This window comes from Aythya ferina (genome assembly GCF_964211825.1).
Source record: "Aythya ferina genome assembly, chromosome: 4".
Classification (NCBI taxonomy): domain Eukaryota; kingdom Metazoa; phylum Chordata; class Aves; order Anseriformes; family Anatidae; genus Aythya; species Aythya ferina.
Window position 1 is genome coordinate 42,236,273 of NC_140300.1, and position 18,111 is coordinate 42,254,383.

Below are 18,111 nucleotides of genomic sequence, written 5' to 3' on the forward strand. Positions count from 1 at the left end.
TAGGATGTGAATTAATAACAGCTGGGTAAAGAAGGAACACATGAGCCTGCAGAACTCCTTGTGTTGGACGTCAGAACACAGAAAGCCAGTTAGGCTGACCAAAATTTAGTGGGTTGGGTGTAATAAAGAACAAAAAAGTGCATGTTTGGTCTCTTACTGTATGTGACCATATGGAAAACATGAAAACACTATAGTAGGACAGAATGCAGATCGAGGAGACTCGGGATATGGTCCAGCTTCTAAGGAAGTGCTTTGCCTATTTTAGATGAGGTCAGAGTAATATAAAATCAGAGATGCAAGAAAAGCACGTGATTGTGGGAGAGCTGCACAATCTCTATTTCAGTATACTGAAAGTATGTGTGTATATCCATTACAGTGCAATAGGAATTCTGTCAAGTCTGACATTTGGAAATTATAGTCTTTGGAGAAAAGAAACTTACTTGTTTAAGATTGGAGTTGAGGGGAGAGGGATGTGACTTGCAGGATTATGCTTTTACCTAGTTGAGCATCATTGTGGGAGTGTCTTACAATGGTTCTTGTATGAAGAGTACTCAAAAATACATACGTGTCTTCCTCATGGTCATATCAGCTTGGCAATGCAGCTGATGAACTGTATAAAATAGCACACTTTTTCTGAACTGCTGAATGCACAATTTAATATAATTCCTACTATTCTGTTCCACAAGTTGATGGTACACCAAGAACTGAACAATCTACTCTCCCCCTTCAGAGCTGCTGTAATGTGCAGTTTTGCATTGCCATTCATCTAGTCCATGTAACAAGGTCAACAACGAAAGCACACAAAGTCGAATGAAATGTAGGATCAACAATCGGTGATGAAACCGCAGTGGAATGGCTTTGTTGCTGTTATTAATGGTGATGTGCTATCTAGGTTTAAGAACAGCACTTGAAACAGCCTTAGAAAGCGTGTTTAAAGAAGAAATGACAGTGATTCATGGTAACTGATGAACAAAGCCGTGACTATGGAGAGAGGCCACACAAGGCTGTTTTGAAATGGGAATTCCTGTCTCTCTCTGCTGCATCACATGCCGATGAGGGCGCAAAACCACCCATTTCATCAGTTCTGACAAGGAAAGTGTGGCTTGTGCAGTTCTCTGTGTATGATCATCATATGGGCTGGAAGAATATGAATGGTGTTAAATTGTGCGTTCGGAAGTTAAGAGCAAAATCTATGCCATTTCATAGCCCATCAGTTGCACTGCCGCTCTCAGGGGACCGTGGACACCTCTAGTATTGTTTTCGTAGCTGCATTAGCTCAGGCAGCAGCAGATGGCGTGCGTTTCTGCTTATTACAAATAAACGCATCGGTTTTAACACAAACAGATGCAGCAACAGGCGTGCTAACATGTCTAGAGAAATAAAAAATAAAGAGGACGTCGGCTGCCCCGCGGCCGTGCCCGTTAACGCCTCGCAGCCCCTTACGCGACGCCGCCTAACGGTCGCAACGGCCGCGGCGGAGCGGGAAAGGGGCGGTGCTGCCTCACGGCGGCCATGGGCCGCGGCCGGCGGTTCCGTCTCGGCCTGAGGCCGTCACTTCCCCGGGCGGGGCCGCGGCTGCAGGCGAGCCCCGGTTCACGGGAGCGGCAGCGGCGGCGGCAGCGAGCGGCGCTGAGGGGTGGCCGGGGGCAGAGCCCGTCCCCAGCAGCGGGTTGGAGCCCCCCGCACCCGCGGAGGTAGGAGCAGGGCTGAGTTCGTGAAGCCCCCCCGGGGGGGGGTTGGTTGGTTGGGTCCGAGGTTTGGGGGATTCCGGGTTGTTGCTGGGTTTTTGTGGGTTGTTGGAGCCTGTATTTAAACGTATTTTTTATTTATCTTCGTGTTCATAAAAATATCATCTTCATTTGTTATGATTCTGTGTGTGCTAATAAAGTGCCGCCGTGCTGTTGATGATTCTATAAGATCTTTTTATTCTGTTTCTCAACGGGAGGACAGAACCACCTTTTGCATTAAAAAGGCTGGGTTTAGACAAAATATCAGCACCTGCGTACACGTTTCATTTGTGCCCTTCAAAAGCACTCGGAGTACTTTGAAGGAAGTGAAATTTTTCCCTCTCTCTCCTTAGGGTCTCTGCAAACAGAAGTGAATTGATACCTCTGGTGCTTTTAATTCCGAACAAGATGAAGATCCCCTCTGTACTGCTGAGGTTTCCTCATCGTTATCTCTTCAAACGAATGTATTTCAAGAACTTTCACTGCACTTCCAGATCAGATTTCCTGTGCATTGGGTCTCTCACGCCGGTGCGCCCGTATCATACAAAATGGATGTGTTTGTCAGAGGGTTTGAAGAGAGAGCTGTGTCACCAAGCTGCCCCTGACCAGCAAGCAGAGGGACTTTCTGACAGAGAAAACAGACTCATAGACAGACTTTACAGTGGACTCATCCAGGGCCACAGAGCCTGTTTAGCTGAAGCCATTACACTTGTAGAATCAACTCAAGCTAGGAAAAAGAAAGTAGCCCAGGTGCTCCTTCAGAAGGTATTATCCTACCACAGGGAACAAGAAAAGTTAAATCAAGGAAAGCCACTTGCCTTTAGAGTGGGTTAGTCCTTTTATGTCTGTCCAGTAGTTGCTTTGACAGAATTACAGCGTTCACCTTTCATTATTACTGTTAACTCTTTAAACATTGTGGTCAATAGTCTTTCATCAGTGTTTTCTTGTGATTTGTAACCAATTTCTATCACTTCTGTTGTCCAGAAGAGTTATGGCTTGGGCTGGAAAATGTTACTGAAAAAAAGTCAAGATATAATTGACACTTCTTGAGTGGTTGGGGGACAGTGGTTGTTGTGTTTTTAGTTAGTTTGTTTGTTTTTAATATGTATAATGAACTGAAACATTAGGTTAACTGATTCTTACAGCTATGGTCTACGCTTAAGTAGGGAAGGATATAGTTAAGCAGACACATTCTTTTCTTGAACTATAAGTGTTTTGTTGAGTGCATTCCGAGTCCTTTCACTAATCCATGAAGGGAAGAATATGTACCTTCCTGTTTTACGGTGTTACTTCAAAGCAGCCTACTTTTTGACTGAGGAGAGTTGAACCTGGCACTCTTGGAAACTGTAATATGTTCTTCCCTTGCAAAGAGATGGACTAAGCAAAATTGGTCATGACCAGCTATCATTTCTTGTGTGTACAGAGGCAGTAAGAACAAGACCTTGGGCGTGGGAATGAGAAATACCTAGTGCAGATTTTCAAGTTAATCCTTCTTTATATGCTTTGAAATGGAAGTAAATTGCCCAAATTTTTGAAATACCAACCACTCAACATAAGGGCTTATACTCCTGAAGTATCTCTTGTATAAATCTAAAAAAATACAGTTTTAGGGTATTACAATTTAAAACTTTGTAACATAAACTAGTATAGATAAATTTCTTTGGAGGACAGGAAATAAGGATAAACCAAATGGTATGGGTAGGATGAGGGGTGGTGTAGTGAGCGCTGCCGTCTAGGGTGAACCGTGGTGTTGTGTTTCAGGTCAATTACATTTGCTCACTGGGGTATATCAGTTGTGGCACTTTTTGTGATCTTGCAGTAAAATAGGAATTATCAACTTAACTATCAAGTGTTCCCAGGATATATTATTTACTTAATTATCAAGATCTTTTTTCTTCCTATTTTCCTAATGTGATTATTAGGGTTGTCTGGTCCTCCTGGTGCTGGGAAATCAACTTTCATAGAATGCTTTGGGAAAATGCTTACAGAAAGAGGACACAAAGTGTCGGTGTTGGCTGTAGACCCTTCTTCTAGTACAAGTGGTGGTAAGTAGGACTTAATGTTTCTGTCAGGTTTCTAATACCTTGTCAAATATAAGAGTGTCTCTTTGGGGCAAATGGAAGAAATTTTTGGGCCCTATGAAACTATTACAAAACTGGTGATGTATCACTTTTTCATTTTTCCCCCCATGCATTTTGAAATTGAGAATTATGTATCAAAACCCTCATTTTGTCAAGTTCACTCTTCTCCGATGTTCAAATGCTGTTTAACATTTTTTTGTCTGAAACTTTGCATAGCCACTGTTTTCTCTCTAACTTTATTAACTTACTTAATGCCATGTCAATGAAGGAGAATAACATTAATTTCTACTTAAATTTCAGAAGTGACAGTGCTGATCACTAGGCAGGACATAATGTTAATTTAAAACTATTTAGAAGATGCTGCAATCCAAATGTATCTGTCAGGTTAGAGTATAGAACATTCATTAATTCTCTAAAAGAATTTCTAGCTTTTTGTTGGCTGTATCAGTGTCATGGTTTCCTGCTGCACTGACCATTAGTCTGACTTGTAGCATGGCCTGCTGATTTTTTTAAATTTGAGATTGCTCAAAATTGTGTGGCTGTAATGTGCCACTCTCAAACTTTTAGGGAAATTCTAGGCTGACCAGGCTTGATTAATGATATCTGTAACTTAAATAATAGAATCTTGATTTTGATCCTTTTCTAATCGGCAGCTGTCAGAGAACATCATTCCCTTTTCCAGTATCTACGCTATTATAGGAGATGCTGCAATGTAACTATTAAAAAAAAAAAAAAAAAAAGCAAATTGAAGCACTGCAATGATTTAGAGTTAAGAAATAGTATATTATGGCATGTATACATTCAAGACACATGAATAGAATAGCGAAATGTGGTGCTAAGACTGTACCAGTTATATGAATTGAGCGTCTATTGTCTTTTGGAATGTGCTTTATATATCTAGATCTCAATTAATTTGACGCAAAGTTTGTATGAATAATAGGAAGGCAGGAATGTATCTAAGTTTTCTTAAAAACAAACAAAAATCATCAACAAAATTTTAAGGTAAAGATTTGTCTCTTTGGAAAGAAACAGCAAAGATTAATTAGCAGCTCTTAAAAAAAGAACTGTTCAGGAAGTGCAGAATCCATTCTGACCTAGAACAAACTCTTCGTGTTTGGTAGCAGTAAGGCCCACTTGTCAGGCCTTTCCAGCCAGCCAGGAACTTCCTAGTCCTGAATAAAGTCTTTAACAACAATTATTGGAATACTGTTTTATGACTTATTTCTTCCAAGAGATCTACTTTTTTCTCATTTGTTTTGGTGGGGGCGGGGAACAGGGAAGGAAAGTCTAGCTGTTTGGCACATTTGAAATAATTTAATAGTAAATGTTTAAGGTTCTCTATTGGGTGATAAAACACGGATGACTGAGTTGTCAAGAGACATGAACGCGTACATCAGACCATCTCCAACCAGAGGGACGTTAGGAGGTGTAACAAGGACCACGAATGAAGCCATTCTGCTCTGTGAAGGAGGAGGCTATGATGTTGTTCTTGTGGAAACAGTAGGTATGTGCTTAGGGTTTTCTTTCGGTTATCCTGCTGCGACACCTAAATCAGGCGTGAGACACCTTGCACGGTCACTGGGTAGAAATGCATGCCTGTTCTGTTGATTTTCTAGGCATTTATATTTTGTAGAAACACTGGAATGGTATGTTCCCTGTTGTTTGTTTATTGCTGGTGAGGCAGTGGCACAGGTTGCCCAGAGAAGCTGTGGATGCCCCATCCCTACAGGTGCTCAAGGCCAGGTTAGATGAGGCTTTGAGCAACCTGGTCTGGTGGGAGGTGTCCCTGCAGGGGGGTTCAACTAGATGGGCTTTAAGGTCCCTTCCAACTTGTCTGTGATTTGTGGGTTTCGTTCAAATCAGAAAGGTAGTGCAATACTATGATCTGATATTCATGTTGTCATTAATGTGACTGTGAAAGATTGCCATAAATAGTGAACTCCGGGTGTAATTTTTCAGGTGTGGGACAGTCAGAATTTGCTGTGGCTGATATGGTCGATATGTTTATATTGCTGCTGCCACCTGCAGGTGGAGATGAATTACAGGTATTGTTCTGTTTCTCTTTATAAGTACTACCTAGGACTAGAAGGAGAAATTTAAATCCAAGTAGTACTAGTCTGTGCAAAAAGTCCATATCAGTAGTATTTTGTAAATTATACAGCTGCTATTTGAGTCTTTTCAGTGTCTTACCAAGTTATTGCATGGTTGGGATCTGATTTTTTTTTCCAGATCTTGGAATTACTGGGATGTATGATTTTGGTAATCTCTGAGTAGTATCAGAGAATATTTTTATTAGTTATTAGTGTATTAGTTACGTATGATTTACTGGGAGTGGTTTTGAGGAAAACAAATCAATATAATTAGTTTTGTAAACTTCATCATGTTTTGTTTAAACTTAAGTCTCTATGCATAAAATAGGTTCTCGTGTAAACTCTGATATCCATATTCAGTGTCAAAGCAGAATAATAAATGGGATGATGGAGGCCACTGGTAGGTACTACTGCTGCGCGACTAGCACGCCCATCCACCCACCAGCAGGAGCCACCAGAAAATAACAAAGCTTTCCTGACCTACTTTCTGTGATTAAATCAGTGTGTCAATTATTCTGGATATTCATAATTTCTCTCCATGTTCTGTTCAGGGTATCAAACGGGGTATAATTGAGATGGCAGATCTAGTTGCTATAAATAAAGCTGATGGTGATTTAATTGTGCCTGCACGGAGAATACAAGCGGAATATGTTAGTGCTATGAAGCTGCTTCGCAAGCGTTCAAAGGTTTGGAGACCAAAGGTGTGTGTACTTCCCTATGGGATTTTTGGTGGTGGTGTTTTTTTGTATGTTTTTTTGTTGTTTTCCCAGAAAAAATGCTGAATGAGTTGGGACTGTTACTGTCTCATCTAGCTGTTCTAGACTCCTTGAGCTCTTTTATAAAAAAAAAAAAATTGACCTCGGTTGTTTAGCTTTTTTACACCATGTTAAATACTTGATTGTTTGTTGTTTAATGTTCATATAGGTGGCACATGTTTCTTTGCTTTTTCAGTGGTCTGTGTGTTTAGTTCATCACTGTTTAATAGTAACTGATACATCTGAATACCTATTTGTTCAGCCTGACAAATGTGACCCAAAACACCTGTTTTGAGATCAGTGAGGTTGTCAGAAATCTGTCTCTGTTTCAGTGACTGGGACTCTATCCATTAGATTGGGGAGAGAAAGAGAGGTTTGGTTTTTTTTAGGCAGTCCCATTTTAAAGATGAAGTTGGATGCCTGAAATACTTTGGCAAAATGAATTCCTACTCTGGAAAGCATATGCAAAAAGAAGTTTCAGTATCTCCTTTCTGGAATATTTTAAGTCCAAAAGGGTAGCTATCAGAGTGTGTCCACCTGAATTGATAATTAAGTCTACATTTAAGTAAAATAGCAACACTGTACATTTTAGCTAATTGTCTCATTTAAAATGATTCTCACTAGTTACACAAGCAGTTGGACAAACCCTATTTATGCCAAATGCTGTGGATCCCAAGGTTTGCTTATAGTTGGTAGAATCCCAATTTTGAGTTGTTTTTTTTTTTCCTTATTCTTTATGGAAAAATGTGTGACTGGCACAAAACTCCTTTGAGCGGAATTGGTTGAATGTATTGAAACAATCTTGCCTTCCACATTTCCTAATTTTCACTCGATCTACTTGATTCAGTAATTTAACCCTTAAGCCCAGTAATTATTCGGCTTTAAAAATTCTTCTGAATCCAACAGGTAATGCGTATCTCTGCCAAAACTGGAGAAGGTATCTCAGATATGTGGGATAAAATGACAGAATTCCGTGACCTCGTGCTCACGAGTGGTGAGCTGCTTGCCAAACGACGGAAACAGCAGAAAGTGTGGATGTGGAATCTCATCCAAGAAAATATGTTGGAACATTTCCGGAGTCACTTGGCAGTCAAGGATAAGATTCCACTTCTAGAAGAAAAAGTTCTTAGTGGTGTCTTATCTCCTGGGCTGGCAGCTGACCTGCTGCTGAAAGCATTCAAAGACGGTCTCTAAGCACTGTAGTATACTGTGTTCTTGCTACGTTCTTCATGTAAACATAAACATTAAATACATTTTTTAATGTGTGGATTCAAATGTTTTGCTACAACAGACGTTAATGGAATGCATATCCAGTAATCTGGGAAAAAAAAAAAAAGATAAAAAAATATTTGGGCAAAAAATACTGTAGGACCCTGTATATGCAAAGATATATGACAAATGCAAACAGATTCAGAGACTGTTACAGATTATATTTGGACAAAAGCACATTTCTGAGTCTCCCATCTGTACACACCATGGATTTACTGGTCACAAACGTGTGCCTGTGTCAAAAGGGCTGGTTTTGAGAAAAGTTTGGTACTGCAGAGTTGCATTGTGGAACCATCTCAGAGCTGACTGGCAGTGCAGCTTTCCATTCTGGTACAGTATCAGCTGTTGCCTTTTCCTTCTTCACCTTTAGTGACTGCAAGAACAGTGGGCTTCCCTGATAGAACCTGACACAGTCTTATTTTTAAATAAATAGTGTGCATATAAATAGAGCATAGTGCTTGATAACTGGTTGGGAGTTACTTTACTATGTGCTGGGAGAAGGGAATGTAAACCAACCCAGAATCTAAATAGACATTTTAATAAAAAAGCAAAATTTAATTAGACTTTTTAAAATACAGACATCAGATGGAACCAGTGCCATCTACAATGTTTTAATTGCAATTGGTTTTGTACTAGAGTAATTGATTTACTCTATTACTTTTTAGTAATAACGATTTGAGGTTCTGATCTGACAAAAGTAACTTTTTCAGCTTCAAACAAAATGCCCAGCAGGTTTTTCCTATCTTGTAGAAAATGTGGCTACTTAGAACCCAAAGTACGTTTTTTCCCCCCTTGAGAACATGTCTGGAGGTGTCATTTTCTTAATCTGTGAACTAGAAAGCAGGGTTCATTTGGTACCTATTAAATATGAAGAGTAAAACGGAAAAATGATGATTTCTGGAGACTTGACAGAAAAGCAGTAAGAAGCAGGATATTCTATGGGTCTATTGTTTACATGAATTAACTTTTTAAGTATTGCTAGTAATGATTTTTATAGTCTTGATTTTGTGTACATGTACTAAGTGGGATGATGTCTTTCATTCCTTATTTAAGCTCAGTTTTACCTATTTGAATTCCAAAGTAGTATGTATTTCACACAACATTTGAGTTCTGGCAACCTGAGTCTGAATTTTTCTGACAATTCCAGGGTAGCAGTGAATCTGTGTAATTTGATCCTCTTGCTTTTTGCTTTCCTTTTTTCTTTTTTCTTTTTTTTTTTTTTTTTTTTTTTTCCCCTGGAGACAGTTGTTTTTTTTTTTTCTCTTCCCTTAGCACCAATTGTTATATTGTGTCCCCAGCTAAGTCTGCTTTTTTTGTGGTAGACCTCTGTGCTTCAGAATTTTCATTCCAGTGTAGGTATAATATAGCAGCTATCAGAAAAGATGAATGAGTGTTGAAATTGCTGGGCATTTTTTTCCTTTGGTTTGTCAAAGTGGCATAAATTAAATACAGAAAAAGTCTTCATCCTCAGTGCTAGCATTTCAGTTATTTCCCCTATTGTAGGATGGTTTCTGTATTGTTGTCCATAAATAAAATTCTCTGTATTGTCACTCTGAGAATATGAAGCATGACCAAGAAGTAAAATGTAAACTGCAGTGTAAAGTAAAAATACTTTGTAATTTATAGCAAGGATCTCTTTATATATTTGCAGTACAATACTAAGAAAGTGCATTGTGTTGTTTTGCAGGATGTGGAGCTGAGACATTTCTTTTTAAAGAAATTTGGCACCAGCGTAGCTGGTATTAGTGGTTTCCACCACACAGACTGTCAACTTCCCCCACCCCCTTATTCCTGTTTCTTAAACTTTACATCCCAAATGAGTAATTTAGGATTGCTGCAATCAGTTACTTGAAAGTACCTGAAGTGTTCAGGGGGTGCCAGAAGCAAAGGGATCTGATTATTGCCTTGCTGTGTTGTGGAAAAAAATGTTTCTTTTCTATTTAAAAACAGTTTAGGTCTCTAATAAATATGACAAAGAGTGCCCCAAACCTAAAGTGATTTCTTTTATCCTCTCAGATTTAAAAATTAAATGTATTTAGATGGTACCTAGTAGAGGAAAAGATGGATGGAAAATGAATTGATGAGAGCAGCAGCTTCTTAACTGGTAAGTTCTCAACTTTTTGATAGTCCATTTATTTCAGGTGACAGTTTTTAAGGTGACCTAATTTGCGCTTATCTGCTAGATCAAGTCTTCTCTATTGTCTTCTTTTTCTGTTGTCAGGGACTGCTTTTTTCCTTGTCTGCTATATGGCAGCCATCGTGCAAGTAAAATAGAACCTGTGGCTTTGTTTGAATAAAGGCTGTTCTAGCAGAATACCTTTTACCACTTCAGGATTTGTTTTCTGGACCAAGATCTGTCTATCTACTCAAGCCGTGGGGTCATCATCATTGTCTCATTTTGTTGCTCCTCTTGGAGTAGAGTTAATTTACTAATGAACTCTTAGAAGATAGTACAATAGTTTAAGTTCTACTTTTCATTCAGCTGCATTTTCCTCCTAAAGGAGAGCATTGAATGAAAATTAGATTTGCTTTCTTTATGTGTTTGTGTTTCATGCTTCAGTAGACAGAAAAATGCCTTATACTGAAAGGGGTCTCCAGAAATGGCATGATAAATGACGATCCCTGCTTTATTTTTCAGTGATTCCCCTACCAAATTGAAAAGCTGTACTGTGTGAACTATGAGCTGAGCCTCGCATGTAAGAATCAACTTTTTTGTTTTCTAGCTGGTAGAATATTGCCACAGAATGTTTTGAAGCCAACTGTTCAATTAGTTTTGCAGTTTTGTTTATGTCCTCACTGACATAAACAAAATGGGGAAGTGCATTGTCTTCAGAAGGACTGCATAGCTTGAGCTAGTAGGCTAGAATTTAGTAAACAATTCCGTATTTCCCAGAATGGGAAGTGGCATTTGCAGCTCATCACTTCTAACTCTGGGGGATTAGAAGGGGTAAAATGCACTAAAGTGTTGTATTCAAGTACACAGGGTTCTGAAAAAAACAGTAAACAAATCTGTTGAGTAGGATGTTGACATATTCTCTAGTTTCTAGAGTTAAATTTCTTTCACATTAACATTTAAAACCACAGCTACTGCAAAGCGGTATAAGAAAATAACTGTATGAGAAAATAATAGCAAGACCGTTTGTAGATAGAGATGTGATGAACTGTTAGACAAATTGATACGGGAGGTGAGGAACAAACTTTCCAGATGCACAAACTGTTGTGTCCTTGAAGTCTTGCAGCTGTATGTAAGTGTGAAACTTTTCCCCAGGTCCCTGTATAATAGATGTTGCTGCTGTTTCACAGCTGGAAAAACAAGTGTGGTGAGATCAAGTGATTTACCCAGGACTCAGAAACAGGTCAGTAGAGTATAAGGGTTACAGTTCAGTAGTCTTTACTCTGAGCCCCATGTATATTTACGGCCATGTTACTTAAGGTTGAAAAAATGCTCTTAGCAAGTTCATGCTCTCAGTGTGACTTACTCCTTTCATATCTAATCTCTCTGTCTTCAGTGACAGGACACAGTGACCCCTTCTTGACTACTGTTCTGCGGTAATGTCCTGCTTTAAGTAGTAGAAAACCTTTCTTTGATAGCTAATCTGCCTTCATGTTTCTGTAAATTCATTGCTTCCTGTCACACATGCTTGCTTGCTCTGTTTTCCTCATGTATGTTGCTTGTTTATGACTCTGCAGTGTGTTACATGTCTTTCTGTGGGTTTGGAGATTTTGGGGGGAGGGGTGTTGAGCAAAGCTAAAGCATACATGTTAACTTTTTTCTTTTTAATTAACCTTATGCAACTCCCTTCCTAAAGTTTTCTTCCTTAAAGCAACTGTTCTGGTGTAAATATACTTACTTCTTAACTTTTTCTTGCTTGTTGTTCTGTTGTTCCTCCCTTGGATGCACAGTCAAGAAATAACATAATTCATCAGTTAAAATGAAAAAAATTTTTACAGAGCTTAGTGGTTCCAAAACCATTTCTTCTGGATGTTCTAAAGTAGCTATCATGTCAGACATGATTGAATAGGGGTAGATAAAACATGCATGTAAAGCAAAATCAATATGTTCCTCTGGAATGTACAATTTGAACAATCTACAGTGTACAGTTTAACTTGTAACAGGATTCCTCTTGTAAAAAGTAGATCAGATACTCAGTGGTCATACTATTTACAGTTGATTTACAAATAAGCCCTCCCCTACCGATGCCATATTAGAACATTACCAAAATTTGTGGATTGAGAACAATTTTTTTTTTTTTTTTTCCAAATGAAACAATTCACAAGCAATTACAGTACATTTTTAAAGTGGAAGTCTGATAGGCATATTTTATTCCCGGCTGCCATACCTAGGTATGGTTCATTGGATAAACGAGGAAAAGAAGAGCTGACATTCATCGTAATCAACGGAGGAGATGTATAATGGAACTGCAAGAAGGATGTCTACTCTCTCTCTCTCTCTCTCTCATGAGAACATAAGAATTATCTCAAACATTTCACTGGCAATTCTCACAAATTGATGTGATACGCAGTGTTGCTGTGTGAGGTTTAAAGAAAAGATAAATTCAATTCCCTTTTCTGTCTTTTAGGTTTGTTTGTTGAGGGTGACTAGTAATTTAGACAGTTGTACTTTGGAATTAGGTGCTTTTGTTTGTAATCATGCTCTACGGGTGGAAAAGTTAATGTATTCATAAGTCCTTGGAGTTTGAGTATGTGATTGTTCACCTGTAGCAAAAAGCAAAAGCTTTACTACTCAGAATGCACTTCTTTTTTGGCACTTTCCCTTCATGATGAATTTCCTGTATTTCTCCTTAAAATGATAGGGCAAATTGACTTACATACCATATATTCGTTACTTTCTGTGTCTGTTATATTTAGATGTCTTTCACTGGTAGAGTGTTTAAAAAAAAAAAAAGTTTTAATTCTTTAAGTTATTACTTTTAAAAATTATTCAGATAATCCCTGATTGATTATCTTTATGAATAACATTATTTTTCTTTTGCTTCTTCTACTGAAAGAAACTTAGACCTAAATATTCCAAGTACTGAGCTGAGCTGCACTGTGGCTGGCAGCAGTGGCTGAGGATATGTAGATTTAACGAGAAGATTGTCTCACTGATTGTGTGGCTCGTAGCATTACAGAGGCACACTGCTAAAAGTTTCTCTCAGTCCTGAATCTGTGACACAAAGATTCTGTTTGTAGTTTTCTAATTGCAAGTGGTGGAAGACAAGCCTAATGTTAGTTCTTATGACTTGTTGCTTAGCAGCAGTGATCAACAGAAGTGCAACCTTTTCTTTTCCTGTGACCTTGGTGAACCTTGGCATGGACAGAGCTCACCAGCAGAAGACAAGGATTTCTGAAGTGAAACCGCTGTTCAGTGTCTGCATTTGTGGCAAACCATCTCTTCTTGACCCCTTTGTTACCTTTCCCCTTTAGTCTTCTTTCTCTCTCTCTCTCTCTCTCTCATCAAGTCTTTGAAGAAAACAGGCACCATCCTGGGAAGGTGGGGAGATTGAAAAGTTTAGAGATGAGTCAACTGTGCTAAGATGTATTCTGCCACTTACGGGGAAAAGGAGCTGAGCTGGCCCCCAGGCTGTCATGTCAAATGCTTCGCTCATGGCAGGAAAAACAGACTTCACACGTCACACGTTTATTCTTATTTAGAGGAGCTTTCCCAGTATTTTGGAGTAGGTAAAATATTCCAGAGGAAAGGGAAATAAGGGTGCTAAGAATTTTCTGTTCTATATCTCTTAGGTGACATTTCACAAACTGAGCTAGAAAGAATATTGAATGTAGTTGAAAATGATTAGGGACCTACACCAAGTCAAGAAAACTTTCCCTTTTTTTCCCCTCTCATCAAGTTTGGCAGGGTCTGTAGGTTAAGCAGCAAGTTGCATGTTTCACCGTACTTCTAAAACACAAATTGCTAGTTTAACTGGACAAAGGATTTTTGGTGACGTTATGAACTGCAACAATTAACATGCCTTATGATGTCAGAAGCTTAGAATGGGAGCTGCTTTACTGTTACCCAGATGCTTGTCTTTTAATTCTAGATCTAAGAGACAGCTAAGTATTTTTATACTTATTCTGCCAAAATGTTATGATCCAGACACATCTGTATGCTTGTAGACAGTAAGTGGAAAATAATGCCTGCTCAGGCTGTCAGTTTTCATCTGTCCACCCCATCACCTCTGCTATGGACTCATGCCCTCAACCCACACTTCAGGAGTCATTGGTAGCTGGTAATAATGCCAGTTAAACAGTATAGGCCAACGTATTAAAAGGTCAGCAGGCGTGTCACAAGCCCTTTATGCTCTGGAGTCTGTTCTACTACAAAGGTTGAAGAGAAGCTTTCCTGTTCAGCTACCCACTCATAAAATGAACGAAGAACGCCAGTATTGCTCTAAGTGCACAATTGAGATCATACACTCATTCTGGAAAAGGCAGCCACAAAACAAACTGGCTTGTCCTGTGTGTCATGTCAAAGGCATGGCAGGTGTATGGCATCTGGCAGAGCTCAAAGAAGTGAAATAAACAGCAAACTGGAATGTGAATTACATCGCAAATATTTCTGTTATAAATATCTGACTTTTTTTTTTTTTTAATTTCACAAATCTTAATAAAGAATGAACTACCTGGAAATCTTGACTGCTACCTGAGATCATGAGAAATAACTTTACATGCCCTTGGTTGTTGAACACAGCAAATTGTGTTTGCCTTTTTTTTTTTTTTTTTTTTATTCCTCTGAGCTGTGAATGTGATTTGTCTGTCTAGTGAACAACAGCTGCTAGTATTTCATATCTGCAGGATTAAAAACCAATAGCTGAAATCACGTTTTCAACTTCTGATATATGTGATAAGGAATGAACTTGGGTCAAAATCAAGAAACTTTTAAAAACAGTTTCAGTAAAAGCAAAATAATTTTTGTTAAGTGTTGTGATGCAGATTACCTGACCGGTTCTTCCTGTGCATGGTGGCAATAGAATAAGTAGATTTGACAATTCATGTTTCAAACTTTAGGTCATTAAACTATAACCATTCACCTTTCCTTTTAGCTCTCCATTCAAATGTGTCTTTTTCTTATAAGCAAAATAAATGTCTTTGTTGTGAGACTTCTTAGTGCTGTCACTTCCACATCTGCAGCAACTGGACTGACCATGCCCACTGCACAGCACTAGCACATCTAAAAGCCACTGTATGCTTTATTTCTGTACCAGGATTAAACAGTTCTTCTGATTTACAATGTTTTGAAGAGGGAAGGCTCTGTTTCATCTCTTGCAGGATGCACATGGCTTTTCGTTTAGCTTCAGCCACTGCTCTCCACACCCATTTCCACTCCACACAATTCCTGGCTGTGCATTTGCTCCTATTGGAAATGGTACCACTTCTCTACATCCTCACATCAGGAAGGGTGGCATCTGAGCACGTGCCTCAGTGTGATTGAACAGGGGTCCTAGAATGCAGGCTGACTGAGTTGTGTCCTATTAGTGAGTCAGTTTTCCACTTTTGAGGTAGCAAATTCATGGGCAATGAGACAGGAAATTTCAAAGGGGAACTGGAATAATTAAAATAATCTTGTTTGGTCCACTGCCAACTCTTTCATCTTAGAAAATATTGCTCTGGAGACAGGCACAGATCCTGTAAATGAATCTAATCTGGATCTCTCTCATCTAATGTTTTGAACATGTATCCCTTAGTAAGCATCTAAAGTGCAAGGACATTTCTGTGGGACAATTTGAATGGTTTTGATTTCCTATTTTTTTTCTTTATTGGTTGCTGCTTGAGAGTAAGACTGGAGTAAATGGATCCTCAAGTCAGTGTGGTGTTCCCTCATGTAAATCTCATCATAAAATCACCAAAAAGGAAAGATTTTTACAAACAAGACTTATACAATTTACAAAGAAAAGTAATATTGCACTGAAAAGGTGAAATGCAGAATTAGTTATTGACAAGCTGGATAGAATAAGGCTTTTCTGGTTTTTTAGTTTTATTGATCTGGAGTTTCTGTAGTAAACACTTTGTTTGCATACCAAGAAATTGCAGTAGAGAGAAACAAATTGCTAGAAATGTCAGGGGTAGATCTTTTTAATTTTATTCCTCAGCCAACTTCGCAGTAACTTCATTTGCTAGGTTCTTCATGATGAATCTGTGACAGTGATTTACGGAGAAAACAAATTTGCTTAGGAAGCTTTCTAACGGGAGAGCTAAAGGGTACACAATGTGACAGGGAACCTGAAAGCTCGCTGGGAACAGCTGCAGCCTTCTCGGCTCAGCTGCAGTATTTGCAGCGAGCCCTTAGATGGTGCTGTACAGCAGCGCTCAGCCTTGCCGTGCTCCCGCTGCATCCGGGGTGGCAGCTCCTCCGCAGGGTCACGCCACCCGAGGGATGCTTTTGCTCCAAGTCAGGGTCTGCCGTGATCACTTGGATCAGCTGCCTGACTTCTTGGACAACTTCTCTTGGAATACTGATGGAATTTAAACTTATTTTTTCCATGAAGTTTTCATCTGAAAGAAAACTAATTCCAAAATGTTGCTTGAATAAATTGTGGAAGCGAAAGTGACTCTCAGGCCCTGGGTGTTCCCAGCAGGGTGTTCCACACAAGTCAGAGCTTTCTGCCCAGTAGAGGAAACACTATTCTTTCTCTCCAAAGTGTTATGCCCAGTAGCTGGCAAGCTAATGTATATTCCTGTCCTTTGTTTTTCTACATATCCATGGATCCGTAGCCTAGATCTGAAAATTTTGCCTTAGTTCAAGCCTACAAACATGGATAAGGTATCTCTGGGCACTGTTAATTGAAATCAGTAAATGCAATCTGTCAGTAGAGACATATTAAATATTAAATTCAAACATAGATTTCAGTAACTGCTATAATTTAATTCTTATAAAACTTGAACCCTGTCATGCTTAAAAGTGTGTCAGATATATTGCTGTCTCTCTGTAAAATAAAGTGCTTTTGAATAATAGCTAAAGATTTTTTGAGGGCATTAGAGGATCATCATGATGAAAGAATCATGATTCAGCCTGGGAACTTCCTCACGTAAATGTGGATGTGGTACCAGGGCTTTTAGGTTAAATCTTCCATTCTGTGGAACTCACTTCATTCCTAAACAATTGTTGGATCAGGGACACAGATTTGGGGCTATGAGCTGTGCTATTAATTGCAAAGATATTGAAATGGAATTTCCTTCAGCGGGATGGGTCTCGAGCCATGAGGTTGGTTTTATTTGGAAGCTGTTGGTGAATTTCTGAAAGGAATTTGTTAGACAACTCTCAAATATCAGTATCTAGCCTTTTCTTTTATAGGGAGGCAAGAGAGAAGTGAGATGTTGAAAATAGCTTGATCCCTGCACCTTGGAAAAGAGCTAAGTGAGTGAATTTTTCGAAGTTGGGAGTACAGCCTTCCCATAGTTTTATTGTGTGTTTATGCACGTTCATGTAATTTGGGAATGGATCGGATTGCTTCCCACCTTTTACCACAATTTGAGGGGATTAAGCCTAGGAGTAGCCTGCCAAAGCAAATTAAATAATTCATGTTTCCAGCATGACTTCATTTAGTTGTGACTTTTATTTATTTAGAGAGAGTGAAAGAGCTGGTGTTGTTACAATCTCAGTACTATTTTTTTAATCTCTGTAACCTTTTATAATCCAACCATGTATTTTTTTTTTTTTTGACCTTTGAAACGTACCACACTGCATAAACTGAGTATCCACTGTGTGTTCTGCTCATCCCAGTAATTTTCATCCTATGGTCTCTGCATGCTGTTATTTTAGGTGTATCTTTTACCATTATGCAAGTTAACAAGTTTGTAAAACATTACCCCAAATTCTGAGGGCACATAGAGGGGGAACAAGTACCAAATCTTTTTTTTTTCTTACGTGTTGAGAAGCTCTGTAACTGAAAACCCTGACAAGTTAAATGTTAGTAGGTGGGGACTTGTGGCCTAAAACTGATGCCTATAGATGCTCACCTGTGGAGAGGGACTCCTGCAGCTGTGCTCAGTTATGTTCTTCCAGCTGCAGCTGAATTTCTGCCACATTAAGTGCCTTAAGCAGCTGCAGCAGTGTCACACTGATCTAGCATTTAGCTTCCCCAAAGCTCTGCTCAAATATTTGAACTCAGTAGAACCCCGTGCTTTGAGTAGGCGAGTGTCACTACAGCTTTACAGAAAAAGAAACAGCGACTGAGAGGTTAAACCA

General features: G+C 39.0%; 1 protein-coding gene and 1 long non-coding RNA gene across 2 annotated transcripts; both read left to right on the forward strand.

Annotated features, from left to right (window-relative positions):
• Positions 1-1,576: 1,576 nt before the first annotated feature.
• Positions 1,577-7,928, forward strand: MMAA (metabolism of cobalamin associated A). Its single transcript, XM_084518658.1, has 7 exons — positions 1,577-1,694; positions 2,081-2,556; positions 3,650-3,772; positions 5,142-5,312; positions 5,768-5,853; positions 6,450-6,599; positions 7,560-7,928. The coding sequence occupies exons 2-7, from the start codon at positions 2,136-2,138 to the stop codon at positions 7,845-7,847; spliced, it is 1,239 nt and encodes a 412-aa protein (XP_084374784.1). The 5' UTR covers positions 1,577-1,694; positions 2,081-2,135; the 3' UTR covers positions 7,848-7,928.
• Positions 7,929-10,033: 2,105 nt separating this feature from the next.
• On the forward strand, positions 10,034-15,025 carry LOC311436452. Its single transcript, XR_014692863.1, has 3 exons — positions 10,034-10,618; positions 11,191-11,278; positions 12,267-15,025. It is a non-coding gene; the product is annotated as an uncharacterized lncRNA (long non-coding RNA).
• Positions 15,026-18,111: the final 3,086 nt, after the last annotated feature.